This window comes from Salmo trutta, unplaced genomic scaffold, assembly GCF_901001165.1.
Source record: "Salmo trutta unplaced genomic scaffold, fSalTru1.1, whole genome shotgun sequence".
Classification (NCBI taxonomy): domain Eukaryota; kingdom Metazoa; phylum Chordata; class Actinopteri; order Salmoniformes; family Salmonidae; genus Salmo; species Salmo trutta.
The window spans coordinates 1,436,134-1,460,043 of NW_021823115.1; the positions used below are offsets into that span (position 1 = coordinate 1,436,134).

At 44.5% G+C, this 23,910-nt stretch overlaps 1 protein-coding gene across 1 annotated transcript; it reads right to left on the minus strand.

Annotated features, from left to right (window-relative positions):
- Positions 1-1,404: 1,404 nt before the first annotated feature.
- LOC115188998 (snake venom metalloprotease inhibitor 02A10-like) lies at positions 1,405-9,802 on the minus strand. Its single transcript, XM_029747810.1, has 4 exons — positions 9,722-9,802; positions 1,809-2,674; positions 1,646-1,699; positions 1,405-1,483 (listed from the first exon to the last, which is right to left on the minus strand). Exons 1-4 carry the CDS (start codon positions 9,800-9,802, stop codon positions 1,405-1,407), a joined length of 1,080 nt encoding a protein of 359 aa, XP_029603670.1.
- Between the last annotated feature and the right edge of the window lie 14,108 nt (positions 9,803-23,910).

Here is a 23,910-nt window from a genome sequence, read left to right on the forward strand (position 1 = left end):
TTGTCTCTCTCTCTCTCCCTCTCGTCTCTCCTCCGTCTCCAGCTCTCTCTCTCTCTCTCTCTCTCTCTCTCTCTCTCTGCATTGTGTTGCTGAAATATGATGGCTCCATTTTTCTCCTGTCATAATGACAACTGATGGCCTTATTCTCCTCCAGGCCTCCGGGGGATGATGAACTAGTAAGCAAACATTATTTTCTACTGAGAAGAAGGGTGCTCCATCATGGGGACTGGGCCGTTGTGTTGGTGGCAGAGAGAGGGGACTGTTGCATTGTGTTGTCTGGTAGAGGACTAGAGAGGAGAGTACTGGTATATGTTAATAACTGGTCTAATAACAGGGGAACCATTGACCCTCTACCAGTAAAGGTATATGTTAATAACTGGTCTAATAACAGGGGAACCATTGACCCTCTACCAGTAAAGGTATATGTTAATAACTGGTCTAATAACAGGGGAACCATTGACCCTCTACCAGTAAAGGTATATGTTAATAACTGGTCTAATAACAGGGGAACCATTGACCCTCTACCAGTAAAGGTATATGTTAATAACTGGTCTAATAACAGGCTGAACCATTGACCCTCTACCAGTAAAGGTATATGTTCATAACTGGTCTAATAACAGGGGAACCATTGACCCTCTACCAGTAAAGGTATATGTTAATAACTGGTCTAATAACAGGCTGAACCATTGATCCTCTACCAGTAAAGGTATATGTTAATAACTGGTCTAATAACAGGGGAAACCATTGACCCTCTACCAGTAAAGGTATATGTTAATAACTGGTCTAATAACAGGGTAAACTATTGACCCTCTACCAGTAAAGGTATATGTTAATAACTGGTCTAATAACAGGGGAACCATTGACCCTCTACCAGTAAAGGTATATGTTAATAACTGGTCTAATAACAAGGGGACCATTGACCCTCTACCAGTAAAGGTATATGTTAATAACTGGTCTAATAACAGGGGGACCATTGACCCTCTTAATAACTGGTCTAATAACAGGGGGGACCATTGACCCTCTACCAGTAAAGGTGAATGTTTAATGATCAGGTTTTTCTGTAGCCGTATAAATGAGTGAAGTGTCAATGCTCCAGTACTAAACGGAGTCACATTGGTCAATAGTCTGATTTATAGACGGCCGTGTAGTCAGGTGACAGCCGCGACCATTATTTACAGTACGGCTTTCGGGAAGACTAGCGCAAGGTTGCTACATTTACAATAGGTCACAATAAAATGTCCCTCTCCACTCCGATCTGCTGTCTGACAACCAGCGATTCATCTCATCTGACTAATGGGTTGTAGTCCAGCAGGCTGAAGAAACAGGGTCTCAGGCACCTGGAGGGGGGGGGGGGGCACTGGAAGAGCTGGTTGTAGTGGTCCAGCAGGCTAAGGAAACAGGGCCTCAGGCACCTGGGGGGGGGGGACACTGGAAGAGCTGGTTGTAGTGGTCCAGCAGGCTGAGGAAACAGGGCCTCAGGCACCTGGAGGGGGGGGGGGGGACACTGGAAGAGCTGGTTGTAGTGGTCCAGCAGGCTGAGGAAACAGGGCCTAAGACACCTGGAGGGGGGGGGACACTGGAAGAGCTGGTTGTAGTGGTCCAGCAGGCTGAGGAAACAGGACCTCAGACACCTGGGGGGGGACACTGGAAGAGCTGGTTGTAGTGGTCCAGCAGGCTGAGGAAACAGGACCTCAGGCACCTGGAGGGGGGGGACACTGGAAGAGCTGGTTCTCAACGAAACTGTTCCCGGTGAAGTTTCCATGGAACGCTTTCTCTCAAATATGTCCATATATCACAAGCAAATGTACCAACTGGATTTAGTCTGAGGAGGTGCCAGTCTCCTAGCCTCCAGATCTAGAGGAGGTGCCAGTCTCCTAGCATCCTGTTCTAGAGGAGGTGCCAGTCTCCTAGCGTCCTGTTCTAGAGGAGGTGCCAGTCTCCTAGCCTCCTGTTCTAGAGGAGGTGTCAGTCTCCTAGCCTCCTGATCTAGAGGAGGTGCCAGTCTCCTAGCGTCCTGTTCTAGAGGAGGTGCCAGTCTCCTAGCCTCCTGTTCTAGAGGAGGTGCCAGTCTCCTAGCCTCCTGATCTAGAGGAGGTGCCAGTCTCCTAGCCCCCTGATCTAGAGGAGGTGCCAGTCTCCTAGCGTCCTGATCTAGAGGAGGTGTCAGTCTCCTAGCCTCCTGTTCTAGAGGAGGTGCCAGTCTCCTAGCCTCCTGATCTAGAGGAGGTGCCAGTCTCCTAGCGTCCTGATCTAGAGGAGGTGCCAGTCTCCTAGCGTCCTGTTCTAGAGGAGGTGTCAGTCTCCTAGCCTCCTGATCGAGAGGAGGTGCCAGTCTCCTAGCCTCCTGTTCTAGAGGAGGTGCCAGCCTCCTAGCGTCCTGATCTTGAGGAGGTGCCAGTCTCCTAGTGTCCGGTTCTAGAGGAGGTGCCAGTCTCCTAACCTGCTGTTCTAGAAGAGGTGCCAGTCTCCTAGCCTCCTGATCTAGAGGAGGTGTCAGTCTCCTAGCGTCCTGATCTTGAGGAGGTGCCAGTCTCCTAGTGTCCGGTTCTAGAGGAGGTGCCAGTCTCCTAGCCTGCTGTTCTAGAGGAGGTGCCAGTCTCCTAGCCTCCTGATCTAGATGAGGTGCCAGTCTCCTAGCCTCCTGATCTAGAGTAGGTGCCAGTTTCCTAGCCTCCTGATCGAGAGGAGGTGCCAGCCAGCTTTAGCCCGCTCCCTAAAGAGGAATTACAGTCTAACGAGATTTACAGCCAATCACTTCAGCTCAATTTAATTAGGTCCAATAAGGGGGTGATGAATGCTCACCTACCCGTCATTAGTATTCTAAACAATCATCTCCCAGTGCAGCGACCAGCCTGCTTTATGAAGACTCTGATTCATTTATGTCACAGTGAGTAAAGTTTCCTCATCCATCTGCTGATAACCAGAGTAACATGGTCCATTCAGAGGAAACCATCTGGAAGAGAAACATCTACGGTAATAAAACTATACTCTTTTATGATTTAAAATAAAATAAAATAAAATGTTTCCCATTTGTCTTGGCACGTATATATGATTGTTTTTTTTAAGCAAATTATTAGAAAACCGTCTGCAAATTTTTATTAAAGCAAAACGCATCTAAGACATGTATTTTCTAAACGATTAAATTATCCAGTAGTTAATTTCACCTAGGCAGAAGGCAAAGGCGGGTTTAGGATGCCCGGAACAATACATTTTGATTGACAGAGTCATATTTGTGAGAAGGTTATGAACCACAAAACAAGGGTTAAAAGGAAATTGACCTGGCAGTTGACGTGTGACTGATCCATTGAGCTGGAGGTAGTTAATCTTGCTGCCGAGGCTACATGAAGCATATATAACTAATGACAATGGCTGCATGGTAATATATCACCGCATGGATTCGTTCCTGCAGTTCTGTCTACTTTTCTCCTTCCCCGTGAGTCCCCTCTCTACCACTATACGTGTTACCTCTTCTGTGGGCAGACAATTTCATCTAGATGGATGGACTGTCAACAGTGAAAATATTGACAATGTCAAAAGTATAGAGAACTTTACTAAGGTCTAATATTACAACAGGAAGGCACCTAGATTCTACTTTCCTAAACTTTGTTGTAAACTGCTATCAATTTACAATCAAAACAAACATTTATTTTGGGGTCTTTAATTTAATCTACTTGAAATTGTGGATGTGAATCGTTAGCTCATTGAACTGAACAGTTTCAGTCACCAATTTGCATTTCCCTCCCTGATGGACGTGACCTTTCTCTGTAATGCCATAAAGAGTTCTCCCATCAGCCTCGTAACTCCTCGTCACACTATCCTGATCTGTTGGCTCCTCTACCGACTGTCAATCAACCAAATTATTAGTCTGACCTGGTCTGGTCGGGCTTCTGAGTCTATTGACCTAGTGTTATCTGGTTCTTCAGGTGTGGTTCTCCTCTACCGACTGTCAATCAACCGAATTATTAGTCTGACCTGGTCTGGTCGGGCTTCTGAGTCTATTGACCTAGTGTAGTCTGGTTCTTCTGGTGTGGTTCTCCTCTACCGACTGTCAATCAACCGAATTATTAGTCTGACCTGGTCTGGTCGGGCTTCTGAGTCTATTGACCTAGTGTAGTCTGGTTCTTCAGGTGTGGTTCTCCTCTACCGACTGTCAATCAACCAAATGATTAGTCTGACCTGGTCTGGTCGGGCTTCTGAGTCTATTGACCTAGTGTAGTCTGGTTCTTCAGGTGTGGTTCTCCTCTACCGACTGTCAATCAACTAAATGATTAGTCTGACCTGGTCTGGTCGGGCTTCTGAGTCTATTGACCTAGTGTAGTCTGGTTCTTCAGGTGTGGTTCTCCTCTACCGACTGTCAATCAACCAAATTATTAGTCTGACCTAGTCTGGTCGGGCTTCTGAGTCTATTGACCTAGTGTAGTCTGGTTCTTCTGGTGTGGTTCTCCTCTGACGTTCTCACACCCTCTCATCCATTTGACTTCATTCAAATACTTCTTGTCCCTCAACACGCTGCCTCTATCAACCAATACTTTGATAAAGGACATTTCCTTTAGTTAGCACTTTATATCCGCCAATACATCATAAACCTGCCATTGTCAAATTAGTATGTTATTAAATCACTTTCAGTCTATTCACACATCGGTGCCTCAATCTAAGAAACATAATATAAAAATCCCCATCAAAATCTGTCAGGTTAAGTTAGAGATATCAGCGTAAAGATATATTTTCAGTTAGAGATATCAGTGTAAAGATATATTTTCAGTTAGAGATATCAGTGTAAAGATATATTTTCAGTTAGAGATATCAGTGTAAAGATATATTTTCAGTTAGAGATATCAGCGTAAAGATATATTTTCAGTTAGAGATATCAGCGTAAAGATTTATTTTCAGTTAGAGATATCAGCGTAAAGATATATTTTGAGTTAGAGATATCAGTGTAAAGATATATTTTCAGTTAGAGACATCAGTATAAAGATATATTTTCAGTTAGAGATATCAGTGTAAAGATATATTCTGAGTTAGAGATATCAGCATAAAGATATATTGTCAGTTAAAGATATCAGCGTAAAGATATATTTTGAGTTAGAGATATCAGTGTAAAGATATATTTTCAGTTAGAGATATCAGCGTAAAGATATATTTCAGTTAGAGATATCAGCGTAAAGATATATTTTGAGTTAGAGATATCAGTGTAAATATATATTTTCAGTTAGAAATATCAGTGTAAAGATATATTTTCAGTTAGAGATATCAGTGTAAAGATTTATTTTCAGTTAGAGATATCAGCGTAAAGATATATTTTCAGTTAGAGATATCAGTGTAAAGATATATTTTCAGTTAGAGATATCAGTGTAAAGATACATTTTCAGTTAGAGATATCAGTATAAATATATATTTTCAGTTAGAGATATCAGTGTAAAGATATATTCTGAGTTAGAGAAATCAGCGTAAAGATATATTTTCAGTTAGAGATATCAGCGTAAAGATATATTTTCAGTTAGAGATATCAGCGTAAAGATATATTTTCAGTTAGAGATATCAGCGTAAAGATATATTTTGAATTAGAAATATCAGCATAAAGATATATTTTGAGTTAGAGATATCAGTCTAAAGATATATTTTCAGTTAAAGATATCAGTGTAAAGATATATTCTGAGTTAGAGATATCTGTGTAGAGATATATTTTCAGTTAGAGATATCAGTGTAAAGATATATTTTCAGTCAGAGATATCAGCGTAAAGATAAATTTTCAGTTAGAGATATCAGCGTAAAGATATATTTTCAGTTAGAGATATCAGTGTAAAGATATATTTTCAGTTAGAGATATCAGCGTAAAGATATATTTTGAATTAGAGATATCAGCGTAAAGATATATTTTGAGTTAGAGATATCAGTGTAAAGATATATTTTCAGTTAGAGATATCAGCGAAAATATATATTTTGAGTTAGAGATATCAGCGTAAAGCGATATTTTCAGTTAGAGATATCAGCGTAAAGATATATATTCAAATTAGAGATATCAGCGTAAAGATATATTTTCAGTTAGAGATATCAGTGTAAAGATATATTTTCAGTTAGAGATATCAGCGTAAAGATATATTTTGAGTTAGAGATATCAGCGTAAAGATATATTTTCAGTTAGAGGTATCAGTGTAAAGATATATTCTGAGTTAGAGATATCAGTGTAAAGATATATTTTCAGTCAGAGATATCAGCGTAAAGATATATTTTCAGTTAGAGATATCAGCGTAAAGATATATTTTGCTTGGGCTGCGTCTTCTGCATCTGCGGTGGAAGGTGGCTGACCTACAGCGGTGTTCGTCAGACCATGAGACAATCCAAAAATCGGTCTTCTCATGAAAACGGCTGTAACGTCCGAATGGATGGTGATCTCTGTTTTGCTCTTACGACCCCCACAAGCCCCACAGGACTTGTCTGAAGTCGGTTCAGTCGATGTACCAACTTTCTGATTGAAGCAGCTGAACCGTTTTGGCTGCGAATTAATGTGACCCCACAGTGAAAAGGTGAGATTCTCACGAACATGATGGTTTGGACTTTTGACTCGTCTGAAGGTATCCGGTAACGGTATAAAGCATGTATTTATTTATATCTTTTTTAATTTTACCTTTCTTTCTACAGGTTTTTCTCATTGAGATAACATCTCTTGTCCAAGAGAGAACTGGTCAGCATGGAAGTACGGAAGCTTTTTGTGCGTCCAGAACATTTCTGGGATCTTTTATTTCAGTTGATAATACATAAAACACTTTACATGTTGCGTTTATGTTATGTTCAGTATATATATATATATATTTTTTTTCTGAGCTTTATTATATCTCCTAGATATAGGACAGACACTTCCAAACCATATTCCTTATGAATTATTTTTTGCCAGTCTGTTTTGTCATTTATGAATATGTTATTCAATGCTTTTCTATGGGCTATAGCAGTAAAGGTCAAAATCTATATTCAATCAATTCATTTTGTTATATATATATTTTCTCTAAAGGGGTCTTAAATTCTAAATCAAATAGCTAAATGATCCTTGGAATGACGATGTTAAAACAATTCCACATCTTAGACTCCAGAGAATGAACGGACTGCCTTTTCCACTGTGCCTCCTGTGGATCTGTGGTGAGACGTGAGATACGAGGCCCAGTTAGTCTGAACCCTGCTGCACCTGGAGGACGATCAACTGGAGGACCGGTAGATAAACGGAGCAGTAGAACAACAGGACCCTAACCCTGTTAACTAACCCTAACAACTAACCCAAACCCTGTCAACTAACCCTGTTAACTAACCCTAACAACTAACCCTAACCCTGTTAACTAACCCTAACAACTAACCCTGTCAACTAACCCTGTCAACTAACCCTAACCCTGTCAACTAACCCTAACCCTGTCAACTAACCCTAACAACTAACCCTAACCCTGTCAACTAACCCTGTCAACTAACCCTGTTAACTAACCCTAACCCTGTTAACTAACCCTAACAACTAACCCTAACCCTGTTAACTAACCCTAACAACTAACCCTGTTAACTAACCCTGTCAACTAACCCAAACCCTGTTAACTAACCCTAACAACTAACCCTAACCCTGTCAACTAACCCAAACCCTGTCAACTAACCCTGTCAACTAACCCTGTTAACTAACCCTAACCCTGTTAACTAACCCTGTTAACTAACCCTAACAACTAACCCAAACCCTGTTAACTAACCCTGTTAACTAACCCTAACAACTAACCCTAACCCTGTCAACTAACCCAAACCCTGTCAACTAACCCTGTCAACTAACCCTAACCCTGTTAACTAACCCTAACAACTAACCCTAACAACTAACCCAAACCCTAACAACTAACCCAAACCCTGTCAACTAACCCTGTTAACTAACCCTGTCAACTAACCCTAACCCTGTCAACTAACCCTGTCAACTAACCCTGTCAACTAACTCTAACCCTGTTAACTAACCCTAACAACTAACCCTGTCAACTAACCCGGTCAACTAACCCTAACCCTGTTAACTAACCCTGTCAACTAACCCTAACCCTGTCAACTAACCCTGTCAACTAACCCTAACCCTAACAACTAACCCTAACAACTAACCCTGTCAACTAACCCTAACCCTGTTAACTAACCCTGTCAACTAACCCTAACCCTGTTAACTAATCCTAACAACTAACCCAAACAACTAACCCAAACCCTGTCAACTAACCCTAACAACTAACCCTAACAACTAACCCTAACCCTGTCAACTAACCCTGTCAGAAATAAGCTTTTTGTACATCTGGAAAATTCCTGGGATGTTTTATTTCAGCTCATGAAACATGGGACCAACACTTTACATGTTGCCTTTATATTTTGTTCAATGTATTGATCAGTCTTCTGGCTTGGGGGTAGAAGCTGTTCAGGGTCCTGTTAATCCCAGACTTGGCGTTCCGGTATCAATGGCTGTGCAGTAGCAGAAAGAACAGTCTATGACTTGGGTGGCTGAAGTCTTTCACAATCTTTAGGGCCTTCCTCTGACACCGCCTGGTATCGAGGTCTTGGATGGCAGGGAACTCGGCTCCAGTGAGGTACTGGGCCATGCGCACTACCCTCTGTAGCGCCTTGCATGTGGATGTCAAGCAGTTGCCATACCAGGCGGTGATGCAACCAGTCAAGATGCTCTCGATGGTGCAGCTGTAGAACTTTTTGTGGATCTGAGGGCCCATGTCAATTCTTTTCAGCCTCCTGAGGGATGAAGAGGAGTTGTTGTGCCCCCCTTTCACAATTTTTTTGGGGTGTGTCAGATGATGTGGACACAGAGTAACCGGCCCACTAGAACCTCATCAATGTGAATGTAGCCCACGGTCTGCTCCTCTGTGTTGCCCACGTTGAGGGAGAGGTTGTTGTCCTGGCACCACACTGCCAGGTCTCTGACCTCCTCCCTGCCAGGTCTCTGACCTCCACACTGCCAGGTCTCTGACCTTCTCCCTGCCAGGTCTCTGACCTCCTCACTGCCAGGTCTCTGACCTCCACAATGCCAGGTCTCTGACCTCCTCCCTGCCAGGTCTCTTACCTCCTCACTGCCAGGTCTCTGACCTCCACACTGCCAGGTCTCTGACCTCCTCCCTGCCAGGTCTCTGACCGCCTCACTGCCAGGTCTCTGACCTCCTCACTGCCAGGTCTCTGACCTCCACACTGCCAGGTCTCTGACCTCCACACTGCCAGGTCTCTGACCTCCTCACTGCCAGGTCTCTGACCTCCTCACTGCCAGGTCTCTGACCTCCTCCCTGCCAGGTCTCTGACCTCCACACTGCCAGGTCCTGGCCTCCACACTGCCAGGTCTCTGATCTCCACAATGTCAGGTCTCTGACCTCCACACTTCCAGGTCTCTGACCTCCTCACTGCCAGGTCTCTGACCTCCTCCCTGCCAGGTCTCTGACCTCCTCCCTGCCAGGTCTCTGACCTCCTCACTGCCAGGTCTCTGACCTCCACACTGCCAGGTCTATGACCTCCTCACTGCCAGGTCTCTGACCTCCTCCCTGCCAGGTCTCTGACCTCCTCACTGCCAGGTTTTTTACCTCCTCCCTGCCAGGTCTTTGACCTCCTCCCTGCCAGGTCTCTGACCTGCTCACTGCCAGGTCTCTGCCCTCCTCCCTGCCAGGTCTTTGACCTCCTCCCTGCCAGGTCTCTGACCTACTCCCTGCCAGGTCTCTGACCTCCTCCCTGCCAGGTCTCTGACCTCCTCACTGCCAGGTTTTTGACCTCCTCCCTGCCAGGTCTTTGACCTCCTCCCTGCCAGGTCTCTGACCTCCTCCACCATAGTGTCATGGTAGGCCTGTAGTGACTGTAGTGATTAATATTTTCCACTGTACTGATCTCAGAATACTGTAAGGTCAAGGGAGTCACACTGTGAATCATTTAGCAGCCCCTTCCCATGTCAACCAAAGGGTTTGATATGAGACTGGCTAATGACCAATTGTACTAGGAAGGGTCATCCAAAACAACCAAAACAAAGCTGTTTTCCTGTGTTTCTCTGACATGTGTCTGTAAAGCTTTCAGAAAGAAAAAGTATTGTTTATGCATAATGAAGGAGGAATGACTATTGGCTGTTGACAGAAGTGAAGCTGGGTGCCACTCAGTAACTCAGGAAGTGGTTCACTATGAGACTGAAGAGGTGGTGGTTCACTATGAGACTGAAGAGGTGGTGGTTCACTATGAGACTGAAGAGGTGGTGGTTCACCATGAGACTGAAGAGGTGGTGGTTCACTATGAGACTGAAGAGGTGGTGGTTCACTATGAGACTGAAGAGGTGGTGGTTCACCATGAGACTGAAGAGGTGGTGGTTCACTATGAGACTGAAGAGGTGGTGGTTCACTATGAGACTGAAGAGGTGGTGGTTCACCATGAGACTGAAGATGTGGTGGTTCACTCTGAGACTGAAGAGGTGGTGGTTCACCATGAGACTGAAGAGGTGGTGGTTCACTATGAGACTGAAGAGGTGGTGGTTCACCATGAGACTGAAGAGGTGGTGGTTCACTATGAGACTGAAGAGGTGGTGGTTCACTATGAGGTGGTGGTTCACTATGAGACTGAAGAGGTGGTGGTTCACCATGAGACTGAAGAGGTGGTGGTTCACCATGAGACTGAAGAGGTGGTGGTTCACTATGAGACTGAAGAGGTGGTGGTTCACTATGAGACTGAAGAGGTGGTGGTTACTGAAGAGGTGGTGGTTCACAATGAGACTGAAGAGGTGGTAGTTCACCATGAGACTGGAGAGGTGGTGGTTCACTATGAGACTGAAGAGGTGGTGGTTCACTATGAGACTGAAGAGGTGGTGGTTCACCATGAGACTGAAGAGGTGGTGGTTCACTATGAGACTGAAGAGGTGGTGGTTCACTATGAGACTGAAGAGGTGGTGGTTCACTATGAGACTGAAGAGGTGGTGGTTCACCATGAGACTGAAGAGGTGGTGGTTCACCATGAGACTGAAGAGGTGGTGGTTCACTATGAGACTGAAGAGGTGGTGGTTCACTATGAGACTGAAGAGGTGGTGGTTCACCATGAGACTGAAGAGGTGTTGGTTCACTATGAGACTGAAGAGGTGGTGGTTCACTATGAGACTGAAGAGGTGGTGGTTCACTATGAGACTGATGAGGTGGTGGTTCACCATGAGACTGAAGAGGTGGTGGTTCACTATGAGACTGAAGAGGTGGTGGTTCACTATGAGACTGAAGAGGTGGTGATTCACTATGTGACTGACGTCTACAGAGGTTTGTAATGTACACAGATAATCAGGAATCATCACAGCTTAATTTCACGTGTCACTTAAATTAGACGGAAGAGCCTTATTGAGTGTCCCCTAACCTGGAGACTTCTGTAATCAATGTAAGCCAGAGGTAAGCCACTGAATCCATAAGATATTGTTTTCAGGAGTGGATCATTATAGAGTATTGAAAAAGAAGTGGTTGTTGTTGTCCTGGATACTGCTGGTAGGAGATGTGCTGTACCTGCTGTATACATGAAGACATCAACGTTCATCTATCCGGTAGCTAAATAAATGTTTTACTACAGGGCTGTCTGGCAGTCTTCCTGTCCTCAGGTCGTCCAGAGGTAACAGTTTATCAGGCTGATAACACACTACTATCGCAGAGCCCAAAACAATACTCCTTCCACGTCCTTTCAATCGGAGTTATGTACCCATTTAGAAGCTGACATTACCGATCAATTATACATTGAATTAACAACTAAAATGATATACAAACGAAACGCATTCTCTGTATTTATATAGTTTATTTAACCATATTTAAGAACGTAAAATTTAACAAGGTTAAGTATGTAACATCGGTCCAAATATATTCTGTTTTCATCTGTCTACAATTGTTGATGTTGGAGGGTATACAGCCTGTATCTCTTGAAACTGAATCTCCCCACCACCCATGCTCAGGGACTACCAGCATCTCTCTCTCTCTCCCCCCCCCTGTCTCTCAACAGCTTCAGAAAACACTAAGTAGAAAATGGCAACGTTCTCTAACAGTATCTGTCTGTAGCAGTACATACAGAGGCAGTGTGGGTAGGCCCAGGTCAGAGCCTGCGTCAATCTGTCACTCACCCTCCTCTCGCTGATAACAACATTCCAACGGCCAGATAACTCTGGACAACCGTCTTAAATTCTAAAGGGAAGAACTTTTCATCAGTTGGCTGCATATTAGCTTTCAGTAGTGGGGGGTGGAAATACACATCGTCACTATGAAAAAGGAGTCTTGAACCCAAGTATAGCTTATATACAGATTTAAAATATAAAAACACATAGTACTTTTTTAGAAAATTGTTCTGCTCCACATTGCTTTAATTTATTATCTTTTGGATTCTTATGCGTTTGAGTGTTGTACAAGTACGCAATGTCAGAAGCAGAGGGTCAAATTGAAGGTAGAACATCTCAGAAGGGAATTTGGGAGTTTCCTGAAGTCTGTGTAAAACATTGTTATCAGCTGAATGTGACGTAATACAGTATAATTGTTGTTTATACAGACAGACAGACAGACAGACAGACAGACAGACAGACAGACAGACAGACAGACAGACAGACAGACAGACAGACAGACAGACAGACAGACAGACAGACAGACAGACAGACAGACAGACAGACAGACAGACAGACAGACAGACAGACAGACAGACAGACGTGGTGCAACTCAACTCTAAAGCCCAGTTCCTGTAGAAACTAGCCCAATGTGGCTCAACAACCCATTATGGGAAGTAGATCCAAAGTTACATCTGGGATGGGTTTGCATGGCTTTGGTTAGGTTCAAACTACAATAGAAGGTTCTGGCTGCTAACCAGGTGCTAATCAGAAGGTCCAACTGGCTGCTAACCAGGTGCTAATTAGACGGTCCAACTGGCTGCTAACCAGGTGCTAATTAGACGGTTCAACTGGCTGTTAACCAGAAGGTTCAACTGGCTGCTAACCAGGTGCTAATCAGAAGGTCCAACTGGCTGCTAATCAGGAGGTTCAACTGGCTGCTAACCAGATGCTAATCAGAAGGTCCAACTGGCTGCTAACCAGGTGCTAATTAGAAGGTTCAACTGGCTGCTAACCAGGTGCTAATCAGAAGGTTCAACTGGCTGCTAACCAGGTGCTAATTAGACGGTCCAACTGGCTGCTAACCAGGTGCTAATCAGAAGGTCCAACTGGCTGCTAATCAGAAGGTTCAACTGGCTGCTAACCAGGTGCTAATCAGAAGGTCCAACTGGCTGCTAACCAGGTGCTAATCAGAAGGTTAAACTGGCTGCTAACCAGGTGCTAATCAGAAGGTCCAACTGGCTGCTAACCAGGTGCTAATCAGAAGGTCCAACTGGCTGCTAACCAGGTGCTAATCAGAAGGTCCAACTGGTTGCTAATCAGGAGCTAATCAGAAGGTCCAGCTGGCTGCTAACCAGGTGCTAATCTGAAGGTTCAACTGGCTGTTAACGAGGTGCTAATCGGCAGCAAATCTCTTTCTCATCCAGACAGAACCTCAAGAAACCTCAAGCCATGAATCAAAAAATGAAATATTCACAGCTGAATGACATTCTACAACTTACATTTGTTTAAAGGAAAACATGTGGTGCACTGCTTTGATCACATTCCACAAGATATTGTCACGGCTGGCGAAAGGAAGCGGACCAAAGTGCAGCGTGCGTGTACTTCCACGTTTTCTTTACTCCGTGAAACTTTGCAATACATAAATAACTGAATTAACAAAACAACAAACCGTGACGCAGAGAGAAACAAACACTACTCAAAATATAATAACCTACAAAACCCAGGAAGAAAAACCCCTACTTAAATATGATCTCCAATTAGAGACAACGAGGACCAGCTGCCTCCAATTGGAGATCAACCCCCCCCCCAAAAAACATAGAAATAGAAAAACTAGAACTTAAACATAGATATACAAAACATAGAAAAACACAAAACACCCCCTGTCACGCCCTGACCTACTCTACCATAGAAAATAACCTCTTACTCTGGTCAGGACGTGACAGATATGTTTTGATATGACAGTAGAACCACACCAACCAACAGAGACACAAGGCTAACTGACACATTATATAAGATCAGGTCCTAATTCATCCTCAGGCTGACAAATATGGACACAGCCCTCTTCATCCTCACCTTCTGTGATGGTAAACTCTTATTGACCTTCTAGCAAAATGTTACCAAATGTATAGGGCCCTGTAGTCAATTAGTGTTCATCCTTACTCTGGGTTAACTGGGTTAGTGTTAGTCCTTACTCTGGGTTAACTGGGTTAGTGTTAGTCCTTACTCTGGGTTAACTGGGTTAGTGTTAGTCCTTACTCTGGGTTAACTGGGTTAGTGTTAGTCCTTACTCTGGGTTAACTGGGTTAGTGTTAGTCCTTACTCTGGGTTAACTGGGTTAGTGTTAGTCCTTACTCTGGGTTAGCTGAGTTAGTGTTAGTCCTTACTCTGGGTTAAATGGGTTAGTGTTAGTCCTTACTCTAGGTTAACTGGGTTAGCTGGGTTAGTGTTAGTCCTTACTCTGGGTTAACTGGGTTAGTGTTAGTCCTTACTCTGGGTTAACTGGGATAGTGTTAGTCCTTACTCTAGGTTAACTGGGTTAGCTGGGTTAGTGTTAGTCCTTACTCTGGGTTAACTGGGTTAGTGTTAGTCCTTACTCTGGGTTAACTGGGTTAGTGTTAGTCCTTACTCTGGGTTAACTGGGTTAGCTGGGTTAGTGTTAGTCCTCACTCTGGGTTAACTGGGTTAGCTGGGTTAGTGTTAGTCCTTACCCTGGGTTAACAGGGTTAGTGTTAGTCCTTTCTCTGGGTTAACTGGGTTAGCTGGGTTAGTGTTAGTCCTTACTCTGGGTTAGCTGAGTTAGTGTTAGTCCTTACTCTGGGTTAACTGGGTTAGCTGGGTTAGTGTTAGTCCTTACTCTGGGTTAGCTGGGTTAGTGTTAGTCCTTACTCTGGGTTACCTGGGTTAGTGTTAGTCCTTACTCTGGGTTAACTGGGTTAGTGTTAGTCCTTACTCTGGGTTAACTGGGTTAGCTGGGTTAGTGTTAGTCCTTACTCTGGGTTACCTGGGTTAGTATTAGTCCTTACTCTGGGTTACCTGGGTTAGTGTTAGTCCTTACTCTGGGTTAGCTGGGTTAGTGTTAGTCCTTTCTGTGGGTTAACTGGGTTAGTGTTAATCCTTACTCTGGGTTAGCTGGGTTAGTGTTAGTTCTTACCCTGGGGTAACTGGGCTAGTGTTAGTCCTTACTCTGGGTTAACTGGGTTAACTAGGTTAGTGTTAGTCCTTACTCTGGGTTAACTAGGTTAGTGTTAGTCCTTACTCTGGGTTAACTTAGTTAGTGTTAGTCCTTACTCTGGGTTAACTGGGTTAACTTGGTTAGTGTTAGTCCTTACTCTGGGTTAGCTGTGTTTATAGTGCTGGGCTGGCTGTTTTTAATAAGGGGTTGGATGGATCAATAAGAGATGGCACCATTAAGATCCTCTCCCCCTCCTCCTGGGAACAGACCAGACCCCCCTTCTGACTGATTAGAGGGGATCTATAACAAGAGCTGGTTCAAGTACACAGCCAGCCGACCGGCTCACAGACCTTTAATAGCGTCCTGTCCCTGCACCTGGCTGGAACACAGATGGTTTTTACAATAATTCTCCAGTAGAACACAGATAGTTTTTACAGTAATTCTTCAGTAGAACACAGATAGTTTTTACAGTAATTCTCTAGTAGAACACAGATGGTTTTTTACAGTAATTTTCCAGTAGAACACAAATGGTTTTTACAGTAATTCTCCAGTAGAACACAGATAGTTTTTACAGTAATTCTCCAGTAGAACACAGATAGTTTTTACAGTAATTCTCCAGTAGAACACAGATAGTTTTTACAGTAATTCTCCAGTAGAACACAGATAGTTTTTACAGTAATTTTCCAGTAGAACACAGATAGTTTGTACAGTAATTTTCCAGTAGAACACAGTTTTTACAGTAATTCTCTAGTAGAACACAGATAGTTTTTACAGTAATTCTCCAGTAGAACACAAATAGTTTTTACAGTAATTCTCCAGTAGAACACCAATAGTTTTTACAGTAATTCTCTAGTAGAACACAGATAGTTTTTACAGTAATTTTCCAGTAGAACACAGTTTTTACAGTAATTCTCTAGTAGAACACAGATAGTTTTTACAGTAATTCTCCAGTAGAACACAGATAGTTTTTACGGTAATTCTCAAGTAGAACTGCCTGACACTAGCTGGACTTTAACAACAGAGGCTGCCTGCAACAAAAGTAGCTTTACGGCCGGCGCAATAATTAGAAAAGAGGAAGTGATTTCTGACAACATTTTTTAAAATACATTTTATATTCCTACCTCAAGATTGAGCATTTGCAAGATTAATTAAAAACTCAATTTTAAACTATATATTTTTACATTACGCTCACAAAATGTATAAAAAAATATTTGAAACGCTTGTTTGTCTGCCTAGCTATTTTCAGGACATTGAACCTATAATGTCCCTGGATGTGATTATAAAGCCAATCATTTGGCGTGACCCCACATATGGATGGTTAAACACAAAGGTAACAGAACGAACAACCTCTGGGGCTGATAGATGCCTGCATAGCTTCAATTGGTGTGGCCATAAGGGCAATACATTTTCATCGGGGTCAACACTGGTTACGGAGGGATCCTAATATATTTTATTTATCTTTTCAGTGAGTTGAGAAACAGCTGTTTGGCAGCTGTCGCAGATATTCAAGTGGGGGTTTTGTCTGTCGAGGCTCCAGACGGACAATAGTGACCATCGATTGGAGGGCCTCAACATCACTGCTGCTTGTCAGGTGAATATAAAGTTCATTATCTATGCAGCCCAGTCTGCTGAACCAGAACAACAACAGCTAGATTTAGCATCGTCTCTTCCTGTCCAATCCAGCCTCTCTCAGCTTCTACTGTAGTTCTCCCCATCTCTACATTACCATTCAGAAACAATGGAGCAGGCTGATAGTGATGCTGGGAGGAGATGGAGCAGGCTGATAGTGATGCTGGGGAGATGGAGCAGGCTCAAAGTGATGCTGGGGAGATGGAGCAGGCTCATAGTGGTGCTGGGGAGATGGAGCAGGCTCATAGTGATGCTGGGGGGATGGAGCAGGCTCATAGTGGTGCTGGGAGGAGATGGAGCAGGCTCATAGTGATGCTGGGAAGAGATGGAGCAGGCTCATAGTGGTGCTGGGAGGAGATGGAGCAGGCTAATAGTGGTGCTGGGAAGATGGAGCAGGCTCATAGTGGTGCTGTGAGGAGATGGAGCAGGCTCATAGTGGTGCTGGGGAGATGGAGCAGGCTCATAGTGGTGCTGGGGAGATGGAGCAGGCTGATAGTGGTGCTGGGAGGAAATGGAGCAGGCTCATAGTGGTGCTGGGGAGAGATGGAGCAGGCAAATAGTGATGCTGGGAGGAGATGGAGCAGGCTCATAGTGGTGCTGGGGAGATGGAGCAGGCTCATAGTGATGCTGTGGGAGATGGAGCAGGCTCATAGTGGTGCTGGGAGGAGATGGAGCAGGCTCATAGTGGTGCTGGGGAGATGGAGCAGGCTCATAGTGATGCCGGGAGGAGATGGAGCAGGCTCATAGTGGTGCTGGGGAGATGGAGCAGGCCGATAGTGATGCTGGGGACAGATGGAGCAGGCTCATAGTAGTGCTGTGGGAGACGGAGCAGGCTCATAGTGATGCTGGGGGGATGGAGCAGGCTCATAGTGGTGCTGGGAGGAGATGGAGCAGGCTCATAGTGGTGCTGGGAGGAGATGGAGCAGGCTCATAGTGGTGCTGGGGTGATGGAGCAGGCTCATAGTGGTGCTGGGGTGATGGAGCAAACTCATAGTGATGCTGGGGAGATGGAGCAGGCTCATAGTGATGCTGTGGGAGATGGAGCAGGCTCATAGTGATGCTGGGAGGAGATGGAGCAGGCTCATAGTGATGCAGGGGAGGTGGAGCAAGCTCATAGTGGTGCTGGGAGGAGATGGAGCAGGCTCATAGTGGTGCTGGGAGGAGATGGAGCAGGCTCATCGTGATGCTGGGGAGATGGAGCAGGCTCATAGTGGAGCTGGTAGGAGATGGAGTAGGCTCATAGTGATGCTTGGCGGTGGAGCAGGCTCATAGTGATGCTGGGAAGAGATGGAGCAGGCTCATAGTGGTGCTGGGGAGATGGAGCAGGCTCATATCGATGCTGTGGGAGATGGAGCAGGCTCATAGTGGTGTTGGGAGGAGATGGAGCAGGCTCATAGTGATGCTGGGGAGATGGAGCAGGCTCATAGTGATGCTGGGAGGAGATGGAGCAGGCTCATAGTGATGCAGGGAGGAGATGGAGCAGGCTCTTAGTGGTGCTGAGAGGAGATGTAGCAGGCTCATAGTGATGCTGTGGGAGATGCAGCAGGCTCATAGTGGTGCTAGGAGGAGATGGAGCAGGCTCATAGTGATGCTGTGGGAGATGGAGCAGGCTCATAGTGGTGCTGGGGAGATGGAGCAGGCTCATAGTGGTGCTGGGAGGAGATGGAGCAGGCTCATAGTGATGCTGAGGAGATGGAGCAGGCTCTTAGTGGTGCTGGGAGGAGATGGAGCAGGCTCATAGTGGTGCTGGGGAGATGGAGCAGGCTCATAGTGATGCTGGGAGGAGAATGAGCAGGCTCATAGTGATGCTGGGAGGAGATGGAGCAGGCTCATAGTGATGCTGGGAGGAGATGGAGCAGGCTCATAGTGATGCCAGGGATCAGCTGTGTTATACAGAGGGAGGTAAAGGATGGAAGGCTGGTCAGGGATCAGCTATATTATACAGAGGGAGGTAAAGGATGGAGGCCTGGTCAGTAATCAGCTGTGTTATACAGAGGGAGGTAAAGGATGGAAGGCTGGTCAGGGATCAGCTGTGTTATACAGAGGGAGGTAAAGGATGGAGGGCTGATCAGGGATCAGCTGTGTTATACAGAGGGAGGTAAAGGATTGAGGCCTGGTCAGTGGTCAGCTGTGTTATTCAGAGGGAGTTAAAGGATGGAGGCTATACAGAGGGAGGTAAAGGATGGAGGCCTGATCAGGGATCAGCTGTGTTATAAAGAGGGAGGTAAAGGATGGAAGGCTGGTCAGGGATCAGCTGTGTTATACAGAGGGAGGTAAAGGATGGAAGCCTGGTAAGGATCAGCTGTGTTATACAGAGGGAGGTAAAGGATGGAAGGCTGATCAGGGATCAGCTGTGTTATACAGAGGGAGGTAAAGGATGGAGGCCTGGTAAGGATCAGCTGTGTTATACAGAGGGAGGTAAAGAATGGAGGCCTGGTCAGGGGTCGGCTGTGTTATACAGAGGGAGGTAAAGGATGGAGGCCTGGTAAGGATCAGCTGTGTTATACAGAGGGAGGTAAAGGATGGAGGGCTGATCAGGGATCAGCTGTGTTATACAGAGGGAGGTAAAGGATTGAGGCCTGGTCAGTGGTCAGCTGTGTTATTCAGAGGGAGTTAAAGGATGGAGGCTATACAGAGGGAGGTAAAGGATGGAGGCCTGATCAGGGATCAGCTGTGTTATAAAGAGGGAGGTAAAGGATGGAAGGCTGGTCAGGGATCAGCTGTGTTATACAGAGGGAGGTAAAGGATGGAAGCCTGGTAAGGATCAGCTGTGTTATACAGAGGGAGGTAAAGGATGGAAGGCTGATCAGGGATCAGCTGTGTTATACAGAGGGAGGTAAAGGATGGAGGCCTGGTAAGGATCAGCTGTGTTATACAGAGGGAGGTAAAGAATGGAGGCCTGGTCAGGGGTCGGCTGTGTTATACAGAGGGAGGTAAAGGATGGAGGCCTGGTAAGGATCAGCTGTGTTATACAGAGGGAGGTAAAGGATGGAGGCCTGGTAAGGATCAGCTGTGTTATACAGAGGGAGGTAAAGGATGGAGGCCTGGTAAGGATCAGCTGTGTTATACAGAGGGAGGTAAAGGATGGAGGCCTGGTCAGGGGTCAGCTGTGTTATACAGAGGGAGGTAAAGGATGGAGGCCTGGTAAGGATCAGCTGTGTTATACAGAGGGAGGTAAAGGATGGAAGGCTGATCAGGATCAGCTGTGTTATCTTGCTGTTGTTGTTTTTACCCTTTTAGAGAAAAGACGCTGTACTTTATTACACAGCTGTAATCTGATGGACAGCAGACAGGGGCTGAAAGACCTTTACCACATTGGAGATGAGGACTCTGCAAGATCAGATATAACAACAGTCTCTGTTTAAAATAAACTCCGTATGCCCTACAATTACAGTATCTTCCTTTCAACAAGACTGTTTTTAATTCACGAAACAATAGCGCTTCTAACAATATCCCTATAACAGGTTTGAAATAATATTATGCCTACATTACTGTATAATGTACATAGTAGTCTTTCCCTGTGGCTCAGTTGGTAGAGCATGGTGTGTGCAATGCCAGGGTTGTGGGTTCGATTCCCACGGGGGCCAGTACAAAAAAAAATATGTATGAAATGTATGCATTCACTACTGTAAGTCACTCTGGATAAGAGTGTCTGCTAAATGACTAAAATGTAAAACATGAGTATGTTAAAAAGGTATGAGTACAACCCAATGGGGAGATAGAAACCATTGGAGTAATTAAATGAGCGATAATCTCTACTATTCTGTTTGGGTTTAGAGCATTATTAGGTTTAACCATCACAACAGCAGCGATGTGGATCGTGACTCTTAACTTAACTTTATACTACCGCCTGGTTGATTAATACTTCCCAATTTTCTGAGAAATAGTTTTCTTACATAGAAGAGATCCATTTTGCCGCAAGATCGAAAGTTAGCAGCCGCGGAGTAATTGATGACCTCCCTGAACAAACGCTCTCATGTTTATCGCTGGCTGACCTTTCTCCCGGACTCATCCATCATAAATGAAAGTGGTACAGGAGAAGCTCGGCACCTCAGCCCTCTCCAAGTGACCTCCCGACCAGAGGTCTCCTCCACCTCTTTGCTGGGAGCTGTTGGAAGGATCAGAGTAAATCTGCTGTTAGGGCCAGATGGTCAACACGCAGCACATCTGTCAAACTCAGACCCTCACTAGGAACCAATAGACTCCTCACTTTTACTTCCTTTCCTCAAGTCCATGACTGTAGACAATTTGTCTGACATCAGCAGAATGGACAACAACATCCACCTACACCACCCTACACCATCCTACACTACCCTACACCACCCTACACTACCCTACACCACCCTACATAAACCTACACAATCCTACACCACCCTACACCACCCTACACTACCCTACACCACCCTACATAAACCTACACAATCCTACACCACCCTACACCACCCCACACCACCCTACACCACCCCACACCACCCTACACTACCCTACACCACCCTACATAAACCTACACAATCCTACACCACCCTACACCACCCTACACCATCCTACACCACCCTACACCACCCTACACAATCCTACACCACCCTACACCACCCACACCACCCTACACAACCCTACACCACCTTACACCACCCTACAACATCCTACCCAATCCTACACCATCCTACACCACCCTACACCACCCTGCATCAACCTACACCACCCTACACCATCCTACACAACCCTACACAACCCTACACCATCCTACACCACCCTACACCACCCTACACAATCCTACACCACCCCACACCACCCTACACCACCCTACACCATCCTACACCACCCTACATCAACCTACATCAACCAATATCAACATACACTACCTTCCACTACGCTACACCACCCTGCATCAACCTACACCACCCTACACCACCCTACACCACCCCACACCACCCTACACAATCCTACACTACCCTACACCACCCCACACCACCCTACACCATCCTACACCATCCTACACCACCTTCCACTACGCTACACCACCCTGCATCAACCTACACCAACCTACACCACCTACACCTACATCATCTGTTATAACATCCCTGGATATAGTAGTTCAGTCTGTTATAACATCCCTGGATATAGTAGTTCAGTCTGTTATAACATCCCTGGATATAGTAGTTCAGTCTGTTATAACATCCCTGGGTATAGTAGTTCACTGGGTCTGTTATAACATCCCTGGATACAGTAGTTCAGTCTGTTATAACATCCCTGGATATAGTAGTTCAGTCTGTTATAACATCCCTGGGTATAGTAGTTTAGTCTGTTATAACATCCCTGGGTATAGTAGTTCAGTCTGTTATAACATCCCTGGATATAATAGTTCAGTCTGTTATAACATCCCTGGATATAGTAGTTCAGTCTGTTATAACATTTCTGGATATAGTAGTTCAGTCTGTTATAACATCCCTGGGTATAGTAGTTCAGTCTGTTATAACATCCCTGGATATAGTAGTTCATTCTGTTATAACATCCCAGGATATAGTAGTTCAGTCTGTTATAACATCCCTGGGTATAGTAGTTCAGTCTGTTATAACATCCCTGGATATTGTAGTTCAGTCTGTTATAACATCCCTGGATATAGTAGTTCAGTCTGTTATAACATCCCTGGATATAGTAGTTCAGTCTGTTATAACATCCCTGGGTATAGTAGTTCAGTCTGTTATAACATCCCTGGATATAGTAGTTCACTGGGTCTGTTATAACATCCCTGGATATAGTAGTTCAGTCTGTTATAACATCCCTGGACATAGTAGTTCACTGGGTCTGTTATAACATCCCTGGATATAGTAGTTCAGTCTGTTATAACATCCCTGGATATAGTAGTTCAGTCTGTTATAACATCCCTGGGTATAGTAGTTCAGTCTGTTATAACATCCCTGGATATAGTAGTTCAGTCTGTTATAACATCCCTGGATATAGTAGTTCAGTCTCTTATAACATCCCTGGATATAGTAGTTCAGTCTGTTATAACATCCCTGGATATAGTAGTTCAGTCTGTTATAACATCCCTGTAAATAGTAGATCAGTCTGTTATAACATCCCTGGATATAGTAGTTCAGTCTGGTATAACATCCCTGGATATAGTAGTTCAGTCTGTTATAACATCCCTGGGTATAGTAGTTCAGTCTGTTATAACATCCCTGGATATAGTAGTTCAGTCTGTTATAACATCCCTGGATATAGTAGTTCAGTCTGTTATCACATCATTGGATATAGTAGTTCAGTCTGTTATCACATCCCTGGATATAGTAGTTCAGTCTGTTATAACATCCCTGGGTATAGTAGTTGAGTCTGTTATAACATCCCTGGATATAGTAGTTCAATATGGTATAACATCCTTGGACATAGTAGTTCAGTCTGTTATAACATCCCTGGATATAATAGTTCAGTCTGTTATAACATCCCTGGATATAGTAGTTCAGTCTGTTATAACATCCCTGGATATAGTAGTTCACTGGGTCTGTTATAACATCCCTGTGTATAGTAGTTCAGTCTGTTATAACATCCCTGGATATAGTAGTTCAGTCTGTTATAACATCCCTGGATATAGTTGTTCACTGGGTCTGTTATAACATCCCTGGATATAGTAGTTCAGTCTGTTATAACATCCCTGGACATAGTAGTTCAGTCTGTTATAACATCCCTGGACATAGTAGTTCAGTCTGTTATAACATCCCTGGATATAGTTGTTCACTGGGTCTGTTATAACATCCCTGGGTATAGTAGTTCAGTCTGTTATAACATCCCTGGATATAGTAGTTCATTCTGTTATAACATCCCTGGATATAGTAGTTCAGTCTGTTATAACATCCCTGGGTATAGTAGTTCAGTCTGTTATAACATCCCTGGATATAGTAGTTCAGTCTGGTATAACATCCCTGGATATAATAGTTCAGTCTGTTATAACATCCCTGGATATAGTAGTTCAGTCTGTTATAACATTCCTGGCTATAGTAGTGCAGTCTGTTATAACATCCCTGGATATAGTAGTTCACTGGGTCTG